This window comes from Aptenodytes forsteri, unplaced genomic scaffold (genome assembly GCF_000699145.1).
Source record: "Aptenodytes forsteri isolate BGI_AS27 unplaced genomic scaffold, ASM69914v1 Scaffold53, whole genome shotgun sequence".
Taxonomy (NCBI): domain Eukaryota; kingdom Metazoa; phylum Chordata; class Aves; order Sphenisciformes; family Spheniscidae; genus Aptenodytes; species Aptenodytes forsteri.
This window is the reverse complement of record NW_008795909.1, coordinates 6,396,038-6,420,848: the sequence shown is the minus strand read 5'-3', so window position 1 is coordinate 6,420,848 and position 24,811 is coordinate 6,396,038. Positions and strand designations below refer to the sequence as shown.

At 47.5% G+C, this 24,811-nt stretch overlaps 1 protein-coding gene across 1 annotated transcript in view; it reads right to left on the bottom strand.

Annotated features, from left to right (window-relative positions):
• CADPS (calcium dependent secretion activator) overlaps window positions 1–24,811 on the bottom strand; it is a 238,364-nt gene that overhangs the window by 130,741 nt on the left and 82,812 nt on the right. The window contains exons 4-6 of the mRNA XM_019473420.1: window positions 14,905–14,985; window positions 10,285–10,521; window positions 7,872–7,993 (exon numbers count right to left, since the gene is read on the bottom strand). Coding sequence (XP_019328965.1) covers window positions 7,872–7,993; window positions 10,285–10,521; window positions 14,905–14,985 — 440 coding nt within the window. The remainder of the gene's footprint in view (window positions 1–7,871; window positions 7,994–10,284; window positions 10,522–14,904; window positions 14,986–24,811) is intronic.

Below are 24,811 nucleotides of genomic sequence, written 5' to 3'. Positions count from 1 at the left end.
AGGACTTCAATCTTCCTTCAGCAACCATCAGGGGCCGGTGAGCCCTCTTTCCACATCCTGATGGATCCTGCAGCTGCAGTGGCTGTGTGCAGCTGCTGGCATCCCCCTTCTCACCTCCTCTAAGCCATGGAGTGGGAGTTGCTGCAGATGCTCTCAGCTTTATTTGCCTACAAGGCCTTTTGGCAAAGGTGTGAAAGACCAGTGAGCTGGGCAAGACACTCCTGTGTGCTGTGTCCTGCCTTTCACGTACTTTTTCAATCTGAAACACCTTGGAGTTGCTCTGGAAGGGGTTCAAGAAAACGCTGCCGCGTCTCTCTGCACTCTGGCCACGTTCGCAAGCTCCTCTCTCCATGAGCATGCCTTGTCCTCTTTGCCCAGGTAGTGACAACAGTACATAGCTCCCTGTAAGTGCTTTCACACATAGTGCTGCTGTTCATTGGGAGACCTAGCACATTCACAAAGGCAACAGGCCTCTCTACTTTCATTTCACAGAAAGGACAACTAAAACGTTGAGAAATCACTGTCAAGGTTGGCCTTCCCATTAAACCATTCCCTCTTCCAGAGCTCTGTCCAGGCAGGAGTAGGCACGGTACCAATACTTTAAAGCATGCTCTCTATCTCCCTACGCTGCTTTGCAACCAGCAATAGCAGTACCCCTATTAAATAACAATGAGCACTCCTTGTACACAGTACAATAAATAAACCAACAACTGGGCACTTTTCACATGTCTCATCCCCCGCCTTTCCCTTGGCAAGTGATGTGCAGAACTTGCACTAAGGCATGGCCTAATTTTTTTAAAACACCAACCATGACCATTAACCAAGAAGACTGAATGTATCCCAGGACTTCTGTTTTGCAGTCCTCCTCTTAATTTAGCATTATTTCAGATCACTGAATCTCAATCTCATTTCAATGTTCTTTCGGTCCTTACTATCCCATCTTAAGGTTGCATGCATAGGAGTGATGAAGCAGACGGGTGTTGATAAAAATCGCCTTGGGCATCATCACACCTTCTGGAATACTTAAATTTGAATGTATGCGCTATCACAGGAATACATAATTCCCAAGTGCATAGGAACACTCAAGAAATTAGACAGCTGGCGAGAAAAGAGAGACATTCATCTGTGAAAGATGCTGTGCATGCTCTAAAGGTCAGGGAAAACAGCCAGAGCTTGCACTTACTTGATACCAGAGAACCCAACTACAAGAGGTAAGTCTATAGAAACAAGCCTTCATTATCCTTCAACACAGTTTCGAGTGTAACATTTATAGAACAGGAGAGAGGAGGGACCTCACATGAGACCTTTGGGAGTAGGACCATACCTGGGATCACCATCTGCAGTCTCAGCAGACTACTGCACTGCTGTCCAGGAGGCTGCACCATGGCACTGCGGCTGTCTCAGTGATACTCAGGGTAAGGGAATCCCTGTGGGGCCTTGCCTTTATTCTGGAGAAAAACTCAGCTGCTTAATCTAAAGCAGATTTTTTTACAGAACCACTCCTGCAGAGCAGCTACGAGGAAGCCTCAGAAGAGGTTCTGAATTTCTAATTAAAAAGGCCACTAAACCACTTACGTGAAGACTTCCCGTAACAGATCACACGCTTGCACCTGGGTAATAACTTTTTAGTGCATTTTTTGCTGTGCTTAATGACTTGTCCACAGCCTCCACTTTCAAAAATGGGAATGTCATAGCATAAATCTCAGGAGCATTATGGAAATACTATCACACACAAAAGGGGATTTGAAGAGCAGATCAAACTGAACTAACAGCAGAACCCTTCAGGTGAAAAGCTGTGCACAGTCTCATCGGAAAACTGGCTCCTAGGCATGCTAAATAGCTGTAACCGAAGAAATCTTGTGTAGGGGATTTGGACACCACTTTGTACCCTTTAGTCCTAGACAAAGGGGCTAAAAGCAACTCCTCTGAAGTTCCTGTCCCTGTCATTGTCACCTCTTAGCCCAGCAGCATCATGGGCTTAGAGCGTCCGCGCTGCACTCACAGAGAGCAAAGCCGAAGATCTCTCCTGGAAAACACTTCCCCAGCAGATGCCTTAGGGCAGACTGACCCTCTGCTCAGACCCTCACCCCAGGGATGAGGGCAGTATCTCAGAAGTGACAGTGTCTGATGTTAGCTGTACCCAGGGCTCAGTCACCTACTTTGACACATTCATAAGGCTCTTGGAGGTTTCCTAAGGAAAAAGAGCTGCAAACATCTGCACAGCTCTGAAATGAAATCATGCAACTGGAAAGGCAAGCCAATCAGTCTGGGTAATTAAGACAGCTTATATTTAATGCTGAAGCCAACTAGAAGAGGAAGGAGGAAAAAAAAAGCAAAAAAAGCAGCTATCTCCTAACATTTCCTTTTGCTTTGTTTTTTACCCAGCATCATGAATTTTGCTTACACAGGGCTTAGCTAGGAATGCAAACCTAAATATGAATGACTGCTTAAAACCGTGTAGCCACGCAGGTCTTCTGCCTGAGCTTTGCCATGGTGTGATACCTCTGCAACACAGCAACAGCTCTGAGTGTAACATGGGCTCAGAGCACCCAGCTGATGCCGGGAAGTCTAAGGCAGCGGATTCTTCTGCCTGTCTGCAGAGCCTGCAGGGCTGTCACAGCAGCCAGGACAGCAATGCTAAGAGTGGTGGCCAGCCTCCTGGACTGCAGATCCACATGTCTGGAAAAGACCTACCAGGCATGGCACCAACAACTCTACTGAGGGATACACAACATGAATTATGGGCTAAACTCTGCTCTCACTCACGTCAGTATAAACCCCTTTAGTTTAGTGGAGTTAAATTTGTTCTACAGCATACGGAACATTTATTTGCAATTTATACATCTCGAAAGGACCTTTCTCATTTTACCACAGGGAAGTGTTCACATCTCCCAACTAGCCGTGACAGCAAAACACTGACTGCAACAAAATGCTCTTATCACGCTCCTACTCTGTGCAAAGCCACTGAGCATCACTTCAAACTCCAGGGCCTGAGGCAGGGGATTCCTGAATGAAGAGACCAGATTTTCCCCTTCTGCAGAGAGAGAGGGGGCATCCCTGCTCGCCAGCCTCCCTTCCCGCAGGGCTTCTCCCTTTGCTGCTCAGTGCCCATCTCCCAGAAGGAGACAGTCACCGAACGGCGCTGAGGAAGGATGCTGTGGCGTTCCTGTCCCTCTTCACGGTCAGGCAGAGGGCTCTGCTGGATGCGGCATACCAATTTGAAACGAAGACCCTACTCGAGCGATAAGCTTGGAGGGTTTGGTGTAGGGGTCTGAACAAGGGCAGCCTGTCGCAGCAGAGATAAGCAGCTGAGCCATCAGAGCACCTTGAAAGCAAATCAGGGAGCAGCATCAGGAGCGAGCACAAAGATAAAACAGGGCGTCCCTGTCTCCTAGCATGGTGGCTATGGGAACGGAGATGGAGAGGTTTAAAAGTTTACCAAAGACATTAGTTTATCAAGAGTGAATTTCTGGAGAGGGCATGAGGCCCAAGCTCTTGGTCACGACAAACAACATAAGAAGTGACACGGAGTCAGATGAGACCTGTTGAGTGTCCTCTCTCCAGCACTGCCCTAAAGCACATGCTTAAGAAAACTGCAGGGGAAAAAAAAACCAGGCAATAAAGAGTGATCTTTTCTCCTTCAAAACCAGTAAGCTCCATCCTCACTTCTCATACTCTGAGCTACTGCACGACCCTTGCACTAGTCCTGGAGAGGCTGCTCTGCAAGGGGGTATATTTAACCTCCAAATGAAGGCACTTCCAGAATCAGAGGAGCAGCCCACACCTCCGTCCCTTCTTGGGCATGCCAAAATGCCCAGAGAGGTCGGCCAGATTCACCCCCAACCGGTTATTTACTGCTTTTAACCCAAATGGTTCAGCTGAGTTCAATGCACCTGATTCTCACTACTGTGAGCCAGGGGAGAATGAGACTTATCTGCATGCTGAAATATGTCCAGGTGAATGTACAGCATTTATTTACAAGGCACGTAGGATCTTGCTGTTGTTTGGGTCTCTTTGTTTTCTTTTGTTTGGCTCACGTCAGAAAAAGGCGATATGGTAAGAAGATGAATCACTGGTACAGCCCCTAAGCACTGCTACAAGCACAGGTCACTGTTCAAATATATCCAGCAGCCTCTTTAGAGACCGTAGGACAGGGGTGTAGTGGCTGGACCTTTTGTGCTGTTCCCAGACCCCTTGGCAACCTTGCTCTCAGGCCGTGCAAAGAGCAGCATTACTAACGCAGCTCCTGGAAAGGCAGTGGTGGAGATGTGCAGAGCCACCTCACTCTCCGTGCTTTGCAGAGGGCAGATATCAGGACAATGTGCAGGGAAGAGGAATGGTATAAAACCCTCAAAAATCTGCAAGAATACAATTCCAGCGTGAAAAGCAGTAAAATCCCGCTTGTACTGGGATTTGGGATATTTTGTAGAGGCATCTGCAGCTTAGGACATAATACAAAGGCTTTCTCTTACACAACTTATTAAAAGCACTACTAATAATACACTGCAAGCCTGATCTGAAATAACCCTTGCTATTTCAGGTCTGGCTTTCTCTAGTACTGTGTTATCCTCTGTACCCGCGCAGAGGCAGATAATCCTCACATGAAAGGATTGGGCTTAAAATGTCAGGAATCCAACATGGGGCCTGAGAAGAAATAGAAGACCAGTATTTACTGCCGTCCCGAGAGCCACACTCCTCACACGACTCATCTGATCGCTTGGTACACGTGGCTACTAACCTTGCTGCTACCCTGCCTCTTTCAAGATCTACAAACAGGATTCAAGCTCCAAAGTCACTAAGATGCTTTCAAACATCTTATTCGCAAAAACTGCTGGTTTTGCACCAGGGAAGACAAAAAGTGAATCCCTCACAGACCTAGACCAGTGCTTTTGGAAATCTTTCCCTGGCTGGGAAATTGCCTTCTTCTATTAGGGGTGCAGAGCCCAGGTTAGCACCCCTGACATGGCATCGAGCTGAAGAGCAGCCACTGCCACTGGTGTGCTGTGGCGTGGGTGTTTCAGCCAAGGGCTGGCACTTCAAGGACACACGAGAATACAGTGAACAACTCCATGAGTCATTCTTAGGTAAAAAGATGTCCTACAAGGTCGTGTGGCCCCATGACACTCTCCTTTCCACCTCCCCAGGACACAGGGCTGTTGTAAAAAAGGGAAGTCTTCCAGTGAATCTTACTGTTCAAATGTAATTTTTTCCCCCCTGATGTGTATGAGAAATTTAGTCTTTTGTAGCCTGTAGAGCCTCCAGATGATGGCAAAACTGAATTTCAGGCAGTTTAAAGAGCTACAGTCTAATCTGAGAAAATATTGTCTGTTTCCAGAACTGTATTCACCACATCTGCTGAGTACAGGCGCTTAACCTGCATTTCTATTTTTTGAGCCTCTGAGATAGAAAAGTTTTGGGATGTACAGGGGTAACCTGCTTCAGTATTCACACTTTCATAGCGCTGAGGCTCAAAATCCCCGCAGCATGCTCCTCACCCCCAGGCCAGGCAGCATCCCCTGCCAAAGCACACAAAACCTGGGACGCCTGGGGAGAGCAGTCCAGCATGCTTTTGCTGATCTAGTTCCTTTATCAATGAGTGTTTTGCTTATGATAAAAAGTACACAAGCAAACATGGTATGAATGACATCGGTGAGAGTGACGTTGGCATCTAAAGAGACATTCCAGAAGGCTGTTTTGGCTGACCACGGATCTTTTGTCTGCAAGGCAGCATAGCTCAAAAATGCACCAAAGACTTCTCTGACCTGTTTCTATCACTGCCCTCATCACCGGAGTACCTGAGGACCTTCAGGTCTTGTCTTAAGCAACATGAGAAACAGGTCACGTCTGGTTCATTCTCTCCTTCTCTTCTGAAGAGTGCAGTAAATTGCTTTCATAGGGCTTTGGTTTTCCCTACCTGGGCTGTTGTGTCTGGGAGGGGAAGCAAAGTGAAAGAAGCACTTCTAATGCAGAGAAGAAAAAAGGACAAGATTTCTGTGATGGTCTCTGGTTTCTGTGGAAGGTAATTCTGGAGCCTTGGCTTGGGTGGTCTTTGGTTTTGGAAGTAAAAAGTCCCAGGACCCTCAAGGAATGCAACTGTCAAACCTGCTCCCCTTCTAAGGCTTTTCCATAGGTATCAGCCGAAGTGATGGAGCAAACCAGGAGACGTCAAGCCTGACTCGCACCTCTACGGGAAGCCAGTGCAGAGAGAGGATGAGTGTGATGGACTTACATAACTTGTATCACGCCGCAGCATTCAGCGTTGGCTGCATTTTCCTGAGGGCTGATGGCTTCATGCCCAGACACTGTACATTTCATTAGAAAAGACCCAGTCAATTAAAGAGCTCACTCCTGCAGCCCTTATTTTCAAAACAACACTTGTATAAACAATCCTATGGCTGACAGGAGGAAGGCTTGCGTAAGGAAGGACAGACCCTTTGAGCAAAAGTGGGATGAACAGACCAAGCTAAACAAGCACACGTAACCTAGCAGAAGTGTGCTTTTCAGTACGGGTAGTAGTAATTTCCCCTAAATAGAGCCCAACCTTCTCCACTGAAGCAACAAAAATACCTAAAATAGTGACAACTGCAGGTTCTTATGGAAATTTTCTTCCAAGCACAGCTCTCCTACTTCCTTCTCTGAAGCAGATTTCAAAGTGTTTTGAAAAGTAAGCCAGGCTGCAGCACTTTCCCTGATTGGGAATATTGTTTTTAAACCGCTTACTGCAGATTCCTGCTCTTCCAATACAGCGCAGGGTGCAAGGCATCAGCAGTTTCTGCGCCTCCACAGGAGGACAACCGCCCAGGGAAGGCAGCCTGCCTTCAGCTCTGCTCTTCTCCTGCCTGCATCAGCTGGCCTTGAACTGTGTGCTTGTGCACTTGTATACAACACGCTGGGTGTTTTTGGCTTTCCTTCCACAAGCTTGGGAAGCTCCTGGTGAAACGCCACTGGGGACTGGTCACTCGGAGGGAATGGGATACGGGAACAGAGAGGGAATATCCCAACAGCATCCCCTCCTGCACTGCTCCCCACTGCCAGAGGAGGCTTCATATCACCTTGGCAATTCTCCACTGTGAGAAGGCACACCGAGAATTTCATTTAAGTGTGAAATCTCTACAGTGAACCAGAGGAAACTGCCTCAAATCCATACAGATAGTGTTTCAAGCTAACTAAGCCCACAAATCGGAAAGAAAATAAGCCATTCATCATTTTCTCCTTCTAAATTAACAAAGATCAATCACTAATAGCAGGCTTATAACAACATCTGGGGAAGACAAAAAAGCCAAGTATGAGGCCAAGGCTGGGGATTTGGGGACCAGGTCAAAGAGACCAGAACAAGACTCTGCCCTTGAACTGGATCAGGACAGAGTGGCCTCAGATAAAGCTTTAACTGAGTGACCTGAAGCTCTCCCCAGCTCCCCTCCTCCACCTCTGGCTGTGGCTGCTGGAGCATGTCCCCGCCAGCTGCTTCCCTTTCTCATAGGACCACTGAAACCCTGACAGTGAGGATGAGCTTATTTACCTACACCTGATGGCACCAGTTCAGATGGACACTCAGACAAGTATTTATCTAAGCACATGCTTAACTCCATCCCTATTTAGCAAAGTACTTACATATAGGCATAAATTTATGTCTCTACGGCTACAAGAGATGTAAGCCTGTTATTAACACTTTTTTTTTCTCAATCAGGGCTTATGTGTCATTCTTAGTTGCAGGATGATGCTCTGCATATGTGGAAGGCCACGTTTCTCCTCTGCTTCTCAGAGTCCCCTCTGGCCTCACCATGCGGGAGCCAGAGCTATCCGCAGAGGCTCAGCAGCACAGAGATGGGGCAAAGGAGAGCATGGTGGAGACAGCAAAAGGCAAGACTTACGTTGGCTTCGAGGCTTCAGCCTGGTCAGTCTGCAGTTTCTCCCCACCTTCGACTTCCATGGTGCAGTACACAATGCGGTTGGGGGCCAGCGACTTCAGACCCTGCACCTCCATGATGACAACCTGCGGTGCAAAGAAAGAGGAGTGTAAGAGGAGCAGCCTCCTCAGATCTTGCTCTGGCTGCTGAACCCCCAGGGTCAGCCAGTGCTGGGGTCCTCCACGTGCTGCTGGATGTTCATGGTGGCAGATGGGCAGGGGCAGTGGCACTGCCCAGGCTGAGCAGGGACTGGCAGCCAGCGGGGTCTGTATGGAGACCAGGAGGTCTCCCTCTGGCTGCATGTAGGCTAGTTGAATCCCTTGGGGGCCCAGGGCTGTACCAAGCTTCAGGAGATGGGACTCAGACATGGTGTTGCCCCACCTAAAAGAGCCTTAATACGTGAAATCCAGAAAAAAAGCACACAGCTACTCAGCTTGTGCCAAAAGCCTATTTTCAAGATTAATCATAGAATGGTTTGGGTTTGACCTTTGAAGATCATCTAGTCCAACCCCCCTGCCGTGGGCAGGGACATCTTTCACTAGATCAGGTTGCTCAGAGCTCCGACCAACCTGGCCTTGAACACTTCCAGGGATGGGGCATCCACAGCTTCTCTGGGCAACCTTTGCCAGTGTCTCACCACTCTCATCGTAAACATTTTCTTCCTTACATTCAATCTAAATCTACCCTTTTTCAGTTTAAAACTGTTGCCCTTTGTCCTGTCACTGCAGGCCCTGGTAAAAAGTCTTTCTCCATCTTTCTTATTAAGAAAACACCCTCTAAGTTTCTTGGCGGGTATTGCCCCTTTTTTTTTTTTTTTTTTTTTAAAGGTGATTAATCCTGTTAACCACGTACCTTAAACGTTTCTACAAGAAACGCTGTGGGAGTTTCTGTTTGTGTTTTATTACAGCTACCTATGAAGTATATACACAGGGGTTTAAAATTCCTCTCCTCAGGTCTTCTGATCTGTCCTTGCGCTGAGGATCCCTTCCCTGGCACACAGAGCTCCGCAGACCCTCTCATGAGCACACATTTTCAGCAAAAGCTCTCTTGAAGGAAGAGTTCTGTGCACAGAGCCGTGCACAGACCTGCCAGCTCCTGAAGTCAGTGCTTCACTGAGCTTCTGCTTCCCACCGCATGCGGTTCAGCTGGAGCAAAGCGTTTGAGACATCCCGTTGTAAGGGCGAGTCCCTTTATGCACAGCTATACATGCCGCACAGGCTTTTCCAACAGAGACGACTATTGCTTTGTGATAGTTCCCTGCTCCTCCGTATGGGAACACTTAGAAGTCAGGCTTTTTTTGATGCTGCTGTTGAAGGCACCGTCTCTGGGTTCATAGCCCTATTTTTAAATAAGACTGAACAGAATATTATAAAGAAGGTTTCAGACATCTAATGAGTTAAACTCTGAGACTGGACAACCAGTATCGTTAAGTTTTGCATTGGCATGATATATATAACAAGAGACCCCTTAGGAAAAGAAATAAACAGGAAACTACACAAAAATAGAATTTTCTGATTTTTCTGCATCCTACATTTTTGACCCCAACCTGGTAGTAGTTTTGACAATGTAACATAAACCCACTCATTGACAGACGACAATTCTGTATGGGTGTGCTGATGACTGCTTGGAGTAAATGTTTTGCCTAGACCACAAATATGTTTGCACAGAACAATTAAGTTGGCTGAAAACAACTACTGCAGCAACGCTGCTTCCAGGACTGAGACAGCCTGCGTCGGAGGTAACGGTGGGTCCCTGCAGCACCCTGCCTTCCCCTGGGCTGTACAGACAAACTGCTCAACAGAGCACTGAGCAGAAAGTCAGTGGTCAAGACAAAGCAAAAAGCAAGCCAGCAAAGCACAGTATTTCCACACAAACCGCAAGCCAATCTGTTGGGTGCGTTCAAACCCCAGCAATTTTTAACAATTCTCCAAAGAGGAAGCAAGGCTTGCAGGGAAACACAGTGACATCCGTAACTCGCAATAACTAAACACACTGACATTTATGGTGTTGCATTATTGTACTGGGTTTGGGGACAATACAGGCTCAGGGTCACTGGGGTACACTCAGTAACAAGCCGCATGAAGAGGTCAGTTAATGATGCAGATTTCTGAGCCATTTGATATACATCAGCAGGAAATGCCAGACGGTTTATCTCCCACAGTTTGTTCCAACAAGATGGTGAGACACCAGAAAGGACACAGTGTTTGACCACAGGCAGAGCTTCTGGTAACTCAGAGAGGAACCATTCCTCAGGGAGATCAGAAAGTGATTTCTACTGAACTCTCTCCGCCTAACCTAAGCTTGAACTGAGCAGAAGTTGGCTGCTGTGGTTTTTATTCCCACACACTCTGCACACTGTCATGTGTGTGAAGCTTACCTCCAGGGAGAACGACAACACAACGTCTGACTTGGAAAGCTGGTTCTCATTTTCTTCTCCCATGTCAATTATTGAGGTGTTGTGACTGCGTTTCAGCTTCTGCAGCTTGAACTCGGAGCCTCCTTTAGACACAGGCATGCTCTCTAAGTTTGCCATCAGGAGATTGACAGACGACTTCAGCTCCTCAATGTACATGTTTTCCATTTCTTTGGACACAAACTTCGGAAACTTGCGCTCCTTGGATTTGGAAACAAAAACAACAGAATGAATTGCGGTGACAATCAGCAACCACTTGTTGCACTGGGAGAATCCCCCAGGAGCATTTGCAGAGAGGTTTGCGAGCAAGGAACTCCCACAAACCAGATGACAAATTACAGCTTCCCCCTGCGTAATGTAGAAACATTACTGTTAGCTTCCCATAGAATTACTACTTGGTACGTGTCCAACTTTACTTTCTTGCATGCACTTGCATTTCATTCATTTTTCTATCTGCAAATGGCCGCCTTCATATATATGTATTCACGATTACAAACACTCCAGGCCAGATTTCAGCTGAACTTTGTGATTGACAGCAATTTACTAATAATTCAAAGGATGCTGAAAGTTAAGGATTCATTTTCCAGTCTCCCAAATGTGACAGCTCTTTTTAAAACACTTCTGAGCAGTTGCTCCATTACTTTTCTAGGTGTGAAAGGAGCCCAAGGAGGGAAAATCAGCAATGTGCAGGCAGGAATGCATGGTCCCAACTGGAAGAAGGGGTAAAACACCCTTTCTACTACTTGCCAGGGCCTGTGTCTCCCTCCAACAAGACAACCTTTCACTGTGAGACTCTCTGATGCTGTTTGTTGTAAACAGGACACTTAAACATTAAAGCCAAAGCTGATAATGAAAGCAAAATGTGATGTGCCCCAAAGTGTGTTCTCAGCTTTGAACTGCTGCCCATGCTCCAGCTCCGTTAGGATCACTAGTCTGAGCCCTACGTCTTCTGACAACTCTGCCCATACCCCAGATCTGCTCAGGATTTGAATGTCTCTCAGTGGGTTACGAGAGACTGTGCAAGGCATACGACAGCGAGGCAGCATCTGCAGCCAGGGAATTCAAGGCTGAAGTGCAAAGTATCTTAGTGGCAATTCATAATACTGTAAAAAGTGGTTCGTAAAATGTATGCTAGAAAAGAAAACAAGGTCATGTTTCTTCTAGAAGATTGTCATCAGGCTGCTGAAAAAGTACTCCACTGCACTAGTTTTGCATCAGTCCTCAATAGCTTACTCATTACAAGCTCACAGCGGCACAAGCACCAAGCAGTTAAAATACAGTGTTCTGTTTCCAGTCTCAATCTTGGGAAGCAATTCCCTCATGTATATTAGACCTGGCATAAGATAAACTACCTAATCAGTCTGGTTTATTGTCTATGCATTATATAAGTTACAAGCCACCCTTAGGAAAAGAAACACAACAGAAACTGCTTTGTAGATTTTGAGAACTACTGCTGAAGCAATGATGTTCAAACATTATTGCTTTTTCACCCTGCTGCTATCCATCTCTCTGGGGACTGCAATTTTGGCACTGCCCCCACAGACCTCTTCAGGAGTGCAGCAAGGACTGAGACATTTCACTAAGTGCCAGCAGCAACTTCTCATACTAAGGCTAAAACCAGGTAGTTTGAAGTGATGCGTAGCAATTTAACTGGGACTGGGTCTGATGATGGAAATGCAGAGGTGCAGGTGTGGTCCCAAGTTACCCATCGGACTGGAGATAGAGCTGGGGGAAGTCTGGAGGAAGACACAATCAAGGGACGCAGACAACAGCAAGAAAGGATGCTAGTCACCTCCACATGTACTTGGAGCAGGTAGAGGACCAGAAATGGGGACAAGCGTGGAGAGAAGCAGAGTTAAGAGACCGCAAGGAATGACCAGTCCAGCAGGCTGAAGTAGAGTGGGTCCAGCCCCAGATAGACATATTGCTCTAGTGTCATCCCAAGGTCTCATTTAGTTGCCCCTACACGTGACCAGGTGACTGGGTGGGGGGAAAGACACCACAGGACAGAAGAGCACTTGCTACTGCAGAGAAAAATATACCTCTGCCTTGGCATCACTAAGCTCTCAGCTGTAATGCTGCTCACGTTTAGCTGCTGGAAAAGTACAACACGCGGAGTGAAAAGCCTGTCCAGATTCAGTTTCAAAACATCTGCTTGACTTCGAGCATGATCTTCAAGCTGGGGGGCTCCAAGGCTGGGCTTATGTGCTTTGATGGAGTCAGGCTCAGTGGGGGACTCTGCCCAATGCTGCACTGGCGCTGTGCTGACCTGCACTCTCCTGGGCACACGAGGAGGTAAAAAGACCCAGAGCTGTGCCCTGGTATCCAGACACAGGACCTGGTCACTGAGGAAAGCTGGCATGCGTGGTGACTTGTTCGGGGTCACACGACAGGTCAGACAAGGGCTTGCAGAGCCACCAGTCCTGCAGCGCTGTGATCCCAGGTCCCGTTAAGACTCCACAGCCTTTGTTACCTCTGAAGTATAAATGTCCTAGTGTGAATTTCTTAATTTATTAACAAGGTGTTAATTTGCCTTCAGCATGGAATCTTCAAGACGGTCACCTCAGGGCTGGTTTCACGAGCACAGTAAGTCTCCCTGTACAGCAAATCTGCATTAAAAGCTGCAGACTGGAGGTAAAATCAGAAATGTTATCCTTTCATTGAGCTGAATTGTGAACCTGCCCTATGCTAGAGGGAAAGTAGCCTTGCCCGGAAAGGAGGATACAGAAAAGGATTCAAAAGGTCATTTGGATGCCTCCAAAAGATGGTATCCATGGGTATGAAAGAACAAGGTTTCTCGTAGGCAGGTGCTGGTGGGACCTGACATTCTGGAGAACAGGCCTGCAGTAGTACTGTGAAGGCCTGCAGCAGTAATGTGAAGGAGATTAAATATCAATACCTGCCAACTGGATCACAGGTAAGTCACTTTTACTCTAAACCACCCCCCAAGCTGCACAGCTGTATTTTGAAGGTTGAATTCTGCACGGGGAAATGTCAGGTTGTGTTGAGGACTTTCCCCTGACCGTCTCTCGCAGGGCCAGCAGTGGCATGGTTAGCTTTCAGCATCCTTGGGGGAGGAATGGAAATGGCAAATTCTCGTTTGCAAAAAATAATTCATGAAGCTGCAGCCTTTGCTGGCTGCTACTGAGCCATGCATATTGTTGTCCCACATGCCATAAAGAGAAAATGAAACAACGAAACCAGGCAATCTCATTCTGGCACCCAGTGCCTGGCTACCCATCTCAGAACCAGAGCAGCAGCGCTCCGCGCAGGGGCTTACATCTTGCCACAAATAAAAAATACTGTAGGTTTTCTTGACAATAAAATGGCAAAGGGCCGCATGCTGAACAAAGGAGCTGCAGTCAGTTTGCTGCTTTTCTGCACCATCGTTTGGCCACGTGGTCCTTGGCCACCTTACTATTTTTATCAGTGAAGTGGGGAAAACCAGAACCTACCTCCCCAAAGACGCAACAGCAGTAGCTGTTTAACAGAAGCATTAGTGAGGAGTAACCGCGCAGGCGCTACCGGCATCCTTGCTAATGCCTGACCATAAATGAACGGGCTCTGCTTTTCACGCCCAGGGATCTGTGTGGTCTAAAACAGCTCTGATATTATCTTTCTCACAAACCCCCAACATTTGGCACAGCTCAGTGCCAGGAAGACTGCTGTTGAAAAGCAGGTCCCTAGCCTGAGCTACGTCTCCCTGATTAGACCTTTTTCTTTTCCTTCTAGTAATGGTTTCTTGATTATCAAGAACAGACAGATAGATCACTCCCAATGACTTCAGCCCCATTAGGGCTTTATCGGCGACTCAGAGAATCTGATTAGACGCAAGGATAAAATCACGGCCATACTCATGTCAACAGGATCCAGGGTTTCTCTCCATCTATGGTCCATCGGAGGCCACATAAATCTGCACTGTGTGAGGGTGTGATTTGCTCTTAGGGAGGTGCCTCCTTGCAGAAGGGTCTCTGGGGAGTTTAGCCAAGTGCTTGGTTATGAAAACCGTTTCGAGGTCCCGTGTCTGCTGCTGCTCCAGACAGCAGTGATGTCCGTACGGTGCAACGCTAGCCTGACTGCTCTCGTGCAAACCGTGAACATGTTTGGGATGGCACATCTGAAGTACCTTTACTGAGGCAGCATCTACCTGCAGGCAGGGAACTGTGGCTCCCAGCAGCCCAGCAAATAGCACAAGCCCCTTTAGGGCAATTCCTGGCTCCTTTTTACATGCCATCACCCACTTTATTGCCCAGCATACAAGTTTGACAAAGAGGGCTTAGATGTGCACTTGCAGATCTAGCTGGAGCACTTCAGGACAATTTCTTCCCCGCTGCTGAGGATTCATAAGGGATTTTGCAGGAACTTAAACTGTCCCAGCTCATCAGGACATTCCAAGAAATGCACATCACAACAGCTTCATCTGGACTTATTGCTTTGTTTGTCGTTAAAAATCTGCACATTTTTAACTGGTGATTACTGGGAGAAGAAACCTGTGAGGGAAGGACAGGATCTGGGGGCTGCATCAAACTACTTATGTGCTTCTATATGAAGAGCTTGTTAATACAGAAGACTTTTTTTTTTTACCTTGGCAATTTGCTCTGCCATTTGAAGACGTCCATCTAACTCGCGTCTGATCTGTGCTGCTTGCTCATCTGGGTTGTCCAGCTGTATAAAAACAAAAAGCAAATCCAGGTGAAAAGTTAACCAATGCAGCACCTTTACAAGTTCTTCAGGCTGACCATCTGTATTACGTTATCAATTAACTATAGCATAGAGGGAGTGGTGACGGGCCCTGCTCTGGGACAGAGCCCCCCACAAAGGATGCACACAATGTTTACCAGGTCCCAAGACGGACGTGACCAGGGGACTGTGCAGACCCTGTTTCGATGTCTGCCCAGCTGCCTCCTGCGGCTGAGCATCCTCACCTCGAGGTCTTACACCCACTTTGCCCTGTGAGCCAGTCTAGCAGCAAGCCTCACTGGCGACTATCTGAACCCCTGAAAAGCGGGGTGCCCTCCAGAGGCTATCACTTTGCTGGTGCTTGGGAAGCCATAGCCCCCCTGTGCTGGGGCAGGACACACGGCAGCTCCAGATCACCAAGCCGAACACCCCCTACCCCTGCTTGCCACCCAGAAAAAGATGGAAGAAGGCTCAGCAGAAATGCACAACAATAGCATTTGCTTATTTTCTTTCCCTTTTCCCCCACATTGCTGCATCCCTGTGCTACCACCCAATTTGTGCAAATGGTTTTCCTGCTGCCTGCAGCAGAGGTTTTTTTTTTTTTTTTTTTTTTTTTCAACACACTGCCTACAGCCCTGTGGTGCAGTGTTCAGCGTCTGCCTGGCCCTGAAATGTCTTCTGAGGGTAAAATGTTGTTTCTGCCAGTTAAGCAAGCAATTACAGCACACATGGAAGAGGCATGGTGACTGCTGTGAGCAGTTTCCCATTGGTAGGACTCAGGGCAGATCTGTTATTTTTAGTGGGAATACATGGACATAAATTACAAAACAACAAAAAAGCACAAAATCAAACTAGCCCCCGAAGAAGTCAATAGCTGCTGTAATGAGGTGGCAATTTTATAGCTGCTTTCCAGACTCTAACCACTCTTTAGACTCCTCCAGGGTCATTTTGGCCATGGCACAAGGCTAGAAATGTGCAGCAGAGGGGTGGTCACGGCGCTGCTCCACCCATGAGGCACAAAACCAAGCTCAGCCTGGTGCAAAACCTCACAGTTTTGGTTCACCTCCTCGTGCAAACGTGACTTCAGGTGGGAGGGCTGGCTCCGCCATCCAAATGCCACCTTCGTTTGCAAAGTATTGGCCCCTTCTGGCTACCAGCAAGCCGCTGTAGGTCAGCTCTCCCACCGACTGGTACACATAAATGAGCTTTATTCGCTGGCTTGGGGTTGTGCTAACCACCTCCCTGGGTTTTATCCTCCTCTGGAGACAAACGGCTTGACAGAAGAAAGGCTCGGCTGGTGCACTGCAGTCTGGAAAGTTACAGCTACAGCGATGACAAAAGTTTTGATTCTCAGCCTGACGAATGATGAGCTCGTCCGTTAGCACTCCCTGGATGGGCTGAAATACGCCGCTTTCCCCCAGACCCACTGCTTTCCATGGCATCTTCTCAGCCGTCTGCCTGCGCATCCTTCATCTCCCCTCTCTCGCACACGCTCGTGTAGACCTGCACATATGCAGGCATGTATTTGCATATTGCTTCACCACCGATGATTTTCCAGAGAGCCGACATTCATTACGGCTGAGATTGAGGGAAAGTATATTTTTGATTAGTTTTTGAAAGCCTCCGTTACTGATTTAATTCAAGCAGGAAAACTACAAAGTGTCCTGACCGCGATCCAAATCCACTGAGCTTCAGTGATCTCTGCTGTGGCCACCCAGGTTTCATTCACACCAGCTGCACCACATAACCTGCTGCCTTCATCTTTATATTCCTGATCCCAAAACCAGTATGAAGCCATGGACCACCAGCACCTTTTGGGATCAGCTGCCCCCATTAATTTCTCCACGAACAAATGCACCACACAACTGACCTCCACCGACATGCAAGCATCTCTCAGAGCTGCTTCATTAAGGGTAGGAAATGTACAGTCTCAGATTTGCATTTCTTTGCAACTCTGAAAGAGGGGGCATTATTTGAATTCCATCCGAGCTACAGTAATTGAAGTTAATCACACACTACCCAAAATAACTTACATGCTAAATTTAGAAATCAAGGATGCTGCTGTGGAAGAGAGCTGGTTTTGTGGTATGATAATGAGCCAGCAAACTGCCTCACACTTTCTGCACTATCTTGATTTTGCAGATGTTTTCCAGTGATGCTACAGGTGTCAAAAACCATGTCAGGGAAAGATCTGACTGCAGAAGATTATTTTTCTTAGGAGGCAACAAGCACCCTAGGCAGCCTCCTTGGTTGTGGTCGAGTGGGTAAGGTATTGCTTTTCAGGGCTGTGCTTCCCAAGATTAATTAGTGATGCCAAGCCAGGTAACCTGGTATTTAAAGGAAACAAAAAAATCTTTCCAGGCTGTATTTTCAATGACTCTGCATGATAGCTCCATGGCACTGACCTTTGGGAAAGCAATCACGGTCTGTTGTAGCCAACATAACATTTTCTTCTTGTTATCTACAGAACGGTACTAATGAGGCAGCCCCTGCCTGCAGTCCCTGCGTGTGCTCCTGGCACGTTCAAGCAGACCTCTTGTGACCAAGAGTAGCAGCCCAACAGCTCAGCCACTTACTGCTCCTGAGCCTGGGAAGGGCTCCTGCTGCCGTCAAAGCAAGCCGAGTACCTTTTACACAGTCATAACACTATATAGGCCCGTTAAGAGAGTAATGCTGGTGCCCATGAAATATACTTTGCTTGTGAAATAAGGGAAGGGGCAAATGTAAGGCATGCTATCTAAGCAAGACCAAACATCCAAGTAAGGCAACACAGACCCTAATATCATTAAAACTCAATTTCTTAACTAGAGAATCAGCTATTTATTTTCTGCCGTATGTATGCCCACTTTATATTCAAATACTCAACAGCCAAATAGATGAATGATTTACAAAGTCAAGGAGAAATTGAATTAGTTTCGTTCTGCATTATGACTATGTTACGGGTGTGCTATGAATAAAGCAAAGATATAAATCATAAGGTTGCCCCAGTCAATTAAATGTGAAAAGTATTACAAATTTCAGTATATATATGATTTGTCATATGCACTGGGCTTTTCTTCAGCAGCGTGTCACAAATATATGACGTACATAATTTGCAATTCTCAACTGATCATTACCCAGCTGCCTGCTGGTAAATTAGATGTTTTCATACGTCTACCTGCATACAACATTAGTTCTCTCTGCTTGCCCTGCAGCGGTTATCTACATTGGCGTAACAGTTGGTGTAACAGTTGCTAAAGTAAAACAATAAAAATAAAATAAAATTATGTAGATCAGGGTCTGAGTGGAACTCAAAATTTAGCAGCCCCGCAGCCAGCCTGTCACTGAAGGCACTGCAGGGCATGTGCCTATTTTAACCCCTGGTGACCACTCAACTGCAAGAAAAAGATCTTGCAAAAGACAGGGTTTTAACATATAAGCTGATAATAAAGGATAATTTTAAATGGGCACTAGTAAATGAAAGAAAGAGGTTAAAAATGTTCATCATGCGATTTTGACAGTATTAATCGCCAGTAAGAACCAGCCGCTGGTCTGCAGAAGTAACCCTTTGCTTGCACGACCCTGAAACAAATTCACTGCGAGACTTTTCCTCATGTTATCCCAGAGGGATGGAAGATAATCTCATTACACCTTTGAAAGGCAGAGGCAAACCAACCAACCTAATTAAGTCATAAGATCTGCAATAAGACGCATAGGCACCTACCAAATCCACGCCTAAACTATTTGGTTGGTGTGTCAGAGACCTGCCATGTATCGCCCAACCTGAGCCTTGTAGTTTTTAAAGCCAGGAGCCCAGGCTCACCTCCACTCACCCCAGAAAACGCCGGAGGCAGTTCAAGGACACTAAAAGTGTTAAGAGACAATTTAAATTCCTGTGTTTTTGAAGTTAATATGTTATATATTTAAAGCTCCAGCTTCAGTTTATCACAACTTGAAGCCAAACCATGACGATCGCAGCCCTGACGCATCCGAAGGCGATGCCAGGGCGGCGCAGGCTGCCCTCCTCTTCCCTTCTTCGTGATGCCCAAAGCCGCTTTGCACAGTTTAACACCTCAAACCAACCCACCTGCCCGGGGACTGAGCAGGGTACGGCCCTTGTGCTGTCGGCCACAGCGAGAGGGCTGCAGCTGGGGCTGACCTGCCCAAGCCTGGGGACGATGCCAGCAGCACAAGTGACATGCCATATGCAGCACTCAGCTGGTCGGCAGGAGAAGAATGAATCCAGCCATGCCACCAAATGTGTGTTGATGGGGCACACTCCCAACAGACACAGGCAAGTTAAATACGGTGCGGGATTTATACCCATGCTCTGAGCTCAGCTCTGTTGGAAATAACGTTGTTGTAAGCTACAAGGATTTATAATCACAAGATGCAACATAGAGATACAACCTTCAATGATCAGCCTGGCATTTACGCCACGTGCTGTGGATATGACAGGTATCATGGGTATAATTGCCATCAGCCCCAGCCAGACACCATTGGGACCATTTAAGGGTTTAATCCCTCCCTGCCAGTCACTGCTAATGCTGGTCCCTGCTTCCCAGCAAGGGCAGCAAGTGTCACAACATCCCCATTCCTGAAGCATAACTGGGGCCTATCTGAAAGTATCTCCCCTCCCTTTGAGAAAGGTTACAACATGGTGGTGAATCCAGCCATCCTCCCGTGCCGCACGCACCTGCAGAGGACAAGCCATTTGCAACGGGGTTCTGGAAAACCACATTTTAAATGCTCTGGCAATGCGAACACTGAGCTGCAGCAACCTGCTTTGCGCTGCATCGGGAATGGAAACAAACCCAGCTCTTAACCTTCTGGAAATGAAAGCATTTAGTCCAGGTCTCCATGAAATCCGCAGCCACCGCCTGTGCTGGTTTTCCCCTGCGGCAGCGGCAGCACCCAGGGACGGGCTATCCCTCCTGCACAGCTGAAGACAGGAGCAGATGGGCTTCTACCGAGCAGGGACTGCTTTGGCTGGGGGCACTCTCAGCGGTCTCTGACATTAATTTTCTCCGTCCCTGCATCCAGCATACCACCATGCAGCTGGGGGGGTCTGAAAATCCAACTTTGTGAATTATTTGCCCTGGGTGGAGGACAACAACAAAAGCCATGACCCACTCATGTCCTTCCTAAGCCTGGCTTAAGTCCTCCCAAAATAATTAACACAGCCAAATACCTGTGTCATCTACGGTTATAGGTGCCAAAAGCCTCAAAGAGAAAGTTTCAAGGCACACATCCTTTGACATGCTGCGAGCTCTGTAGCTCAGTAAATGGTTGATTAATATTTCAAAGCAAACATGCTGGATGTGAAGGCTGAACAAGATCACAATATGGGTGACAATTTTGCAGCTTTGATGTAGGGCTTTAGGAGAGATCTTTGTCTCATAAAAGGTGGTTTCGCTTTGTGATGCACAATAAGAGAAAATACTGAAAAATTCATAAGCCCCCATCAATTAATAATTAATCGATCAGTCCAAGCGTACTCACAACTCATGGCATCTGGCACCATGTTGTGCTCCAGCTGAAAGAAGCACGTGGCCCCCAAAGTGACTCATTGCATGGAAGCCCTCAGTTTCTTATCGGAAAACCACTGCTCTAGGAGATAAAGTGATGTGATACAGGACAGAGTGGCACTATGAACTGCACACGGCTTCCTGAGACACACTCCGTGCCACCGTCATGGATTGATCTGTAGCATCTTTCTCCCACTAACAGTAAATATTCTTCTCTACGAGCGGCAAAGGGCAGAGCGAGGGAGGCAGCCCGGTGCTCGAGGCCCCGACCTCTGCCCACGTCTCTGAAGCAGAACGTGGAGGAGGATGTGGACACTCCCTCCCTCGACTGCAGGTGGGATGATGACCTCCCTTTTCAACTGGGAACACGAACAATGCTAAGCTGCCTCGGTAGCCTAAGTCATTAATGCCCTGGGCAACATGCTAATCCTCTGACAGCAAATTGCAACCCAAGGCCTGCCAGCTGCCTTGGGATCTGAAATGGGAGCAAGGAAGAGGAAGCAAGGACAGCTTCCCCGTGTTACACACCTCCCTGTGTCAGCAAAACCAGTAGCATCAGCACAGCCTGACTGTGGATTCAGCAACTGCCACTCGTGTGGTTCAAGAGAGGATTTTGGAAGAGCTGGAGGGAACCGGTAGGACACGTCCGCTCCACCAGCTCTCCGCACTGCAACACTGTACTATCACCATGCATCCCAGGAGGACCGCTCTCCCGGTGCTCCTGCACGACAAGGATGCTCAAGGCTACCTCTCCTCTGGCCAGTCAGACTTCCCCAAATCAGTCTTTTAGGCTCAGAGTCACGCAGAACATTTCTAGCACAATGTAAAATTCCACTTAATTCAAGGAATTACAATCTGTGCCTATTATTTCACCAAACTTTTCTTTTTCCCTCCCATTGGCCCCAGCTCCTCACACAGCCCCGGGGCTCCAGCATCCCAAAGGGTGACAAACCCCCTCTCCTGGAGAAGAGCCCACACCATTTTGCTCCTGTGTAGGTAAAATTGGCCCTGCTGCAGGAACTCACTCACTTCCAACTGTTGGTTGCTTGCTGCAGATGGGTGCCTGCTCCCGTTATCCCGGCAAGCTCCTGGGTTATCTAACGAACCACTGCTGCCATGAGAGAGCAGTCAGGGGGTCCTGGGGGGTGATTTAAAACAGCAGAAAGGACTTGGATAATTCGGTGAGGGCTGACGCTTCCCTCTCTAAGAGAAATCTTATTTCACGGTTCACAAGCTCTAGTGTTACGCTAGACTTGTTGGTGAAAATATTCCCCAGGATGTACAGCAGCCCCTCCTCGCCTGAGAGCTGAATCTTATAACACTGCAATAAATCTCTGTGCCTCACCAGCCGCCTGGGCTGCGCAGGCTCTCGCCCATCACATCCGTCGGCAGATGCTGGGACTGTGCCTGCTTCACCAGGCGAGGTCAAGAGATTCACCCTCGAATTAACTCCAGTCTAAATGTTGCCTTTCTGCTAGATGCTTATCCCACAAGCTGAGCAGATTGCCAACATATTTCGGAGGAGCGCTGGTGGCACGTGCAGGCAGAGGTTTCTCACGCCCTCCTTCCTGCCGGCAGCAGCACCCATGGGTACCCGCCCCGCTCATCTGCGGAGCGCTGATGAATCAACCAGCACGTGCCAGTGGTGTGGCCAGTGCAGGCAGGTGCTCAGCACGGATCCCGTGTAGGAAAAGTGGACGCTCCACTTGCCATCTCAGTTACTGACCCGCCTACCACCATACCCCTTCGCAGCTTTGCAAGGCTGCACTGCGGGGCTGAGGAAAGTTGAGACAAGCAAACCCAGCATGCTGCTTTCCAGCAGGTTGTGCAAAGATACCTCCAGATTTATGAGTAATAACAAATCAAAGTAAATAAAAAACTGGATTCAGCAAAATGGGCAGGGGAAGAAAAAGCACTGCCTGCCTTTGCAAATGTTTCGCAAGCTGTTAAGAAAAGGGACGGCGGAGCACTTCCACTCAAAAGGCATGTCCTTTCCATCTGTGGCCAAAGAACTTCTGAACCCCGCAAATCCCTCTGCAAGATCATCCATGCGAGGTGTACGACACTGAAAGGGCTTAAAACCTAAGCTGTCCAGAGGCTCTGACCTCTGAGCATGCCTTAATACTCTCTTCTTATGGCATTGCATAAGGACGCCTGCAGGCATGTGGGCAGCATGCCCTAAGCTATGGCATCCGAAAGAAACTGGAGCGCTGGCTGGTTGATGCAGCTGGAGGTAGATTGCCACATTTAGCTCGCTTGTGTTTCCTTACAGCTTAGCACATGCTGAATTTCAAATCAGTTAACAGGAAGAGAATCACCCGAATTTCCAAGTAATTTCCAATCACCTCAGTTCCAAGTAATTTTTACAGCTAGAAGTAGCTGCAATTAACTCATCCCAAACAACATGGATGAAAGATCCACATATCCTCAAATCCTCATCTTTTGACTAAAAGCTTAATGATAAATACAGTTGTCACATAACTCGAAATGGGCTTTGGCCTTTGGAACTAAAGCAACTTGCATGAGGACTTGCTCCAGCAAAGCTGCGGTACGTGGTCACTCAGCAGGATTAAAGGTGACAGAATAAGACGTGGAAACATCTCCAACGGTGTCTATGCAACGGGCAGGGCTGGGGCAAGGCTCTTGCATAGGAACTCACGCCACCTTTAAAAGTTTCCCCCTCTGTGCTGAAATGTGCTCGGGGCCAGGGTCTCAATTCCTTTTGATTCAAGCAGGGAACTCAGATTTTTTTTTTCTTGCCTTTTCATCACCACATTGAGGGATTTTCAGCTGATCTCCATGGCTGCAGCACCTGAAAGCCTTCCACAAACACAAGGCAGCAGCTTCTGATGGGCTTCAGAGAGTCATGGTGTATTTACACATTTCAAGTCAAAACCTCTACTTGCTGATGCTTGGCAGAGGTGGGTATTTGGGGATGAGAAGGTGTCCTGAGAGGAGTGCCGCTCCTACAGGGAGAAGTCCTTTTGAACCGGAGGTGTTGGGTTCCCTGGCCACGCTGTGCAGCCCTTCCTGCGGAGGTCTTTGTGTAGCTGCCTCCCTGGCTGAGCAAGCTTTGTGCCCAGCTCTGATGACAGCTTGAGGATAAGGCCTGCCCCATGAATTTAAAACTCCCTAGCTGGCTTCCCTATTGACACAAAATCAGATATCCTTCAGGGGCTGAGACCAGGTGGTAAAACAGACTCAAGTTCCTCTGCTGCAGCCAGCACCATGCTTGGTAGGGATGATGATACAGACGAACACGTAGATAACAGAAGCTACAGATCATCATGTAAATGATGATCACTTTTATTCATCAAAAATAGCTAACATAAAATTGAAAGAAAAAAAACATATTCAGAAAGAAATTTGGCTGCCACAGAGGTGTAGCTTGAAATTGGATGGCTGTCCTCCAAAATAAATACTCGTGGTATGTCGGTGCATACCTTGGAGTTTGAATTGCAACACTGGTTCTTGCAGTAGCACGGCAATAGGTGCTTTTCTGCAAAGTTCTGAGCGAAGAACTGGCAAAGCAGAGACTTTGGCCATGAAGAGCAAGGCTTTGGTTCCCTTTTATGCCAAACAACCGGGTATCAGTAGAAAAGGAGGAGAGGGAATGTAGAGGGAAGGTTATGGCTCCCACTTTTTCAAGGACTAAGATAGCAAAAATTGCAGTGCTGCCCATTACAGTTCATTTTGGTGTTTGTGAAGTTTAGATTATCACAGCCAGAGACCTAAAGAGACCGTTCTCCTGAACGGGCTGCTGTGTTTCACACTGGTTTGACGCAGCAAACTTTCTCGTGAGGTCAGGGAGAAAGCAGTTAGGAGAATTAAGCCTCTAGGCAGCAAAACCTCAGCACGCGAAGGGATCGTTACACGTTCTCAGTGGACAGCATCCTAACGGAGCTGAAGTTGCTGGTCCCACCTGTGACTAGGACCACGCTTCTCCAGAAATCTCTGTATAGATCACCATTAGACCCCCTTCCTACAGCAATGGAGAACTGGAAGGGAACTGCCCTCCATGGCAGACCCGCCTATTTTCAGACCCTCCGCGTTGCACCTAACACTCCACTAATTGGTATCAATTTATCAAAATCCGGAGCAGAAACATCACATCTGTAAGTCCCTTTGGTCAATATATTACAACAACTACAATTGTTAAGGATTAATAAGTAATCATTATTATTACGCTAAATAACTATATTATGCTAATTAAAAGGTCAATTCCTTGCCTTTCTTAGAACAGTGCCCTGACAGTTGTGCTCTGAGTCATTCAAAGGTTTCAGAGAAATTTACCTCGGGGGGGG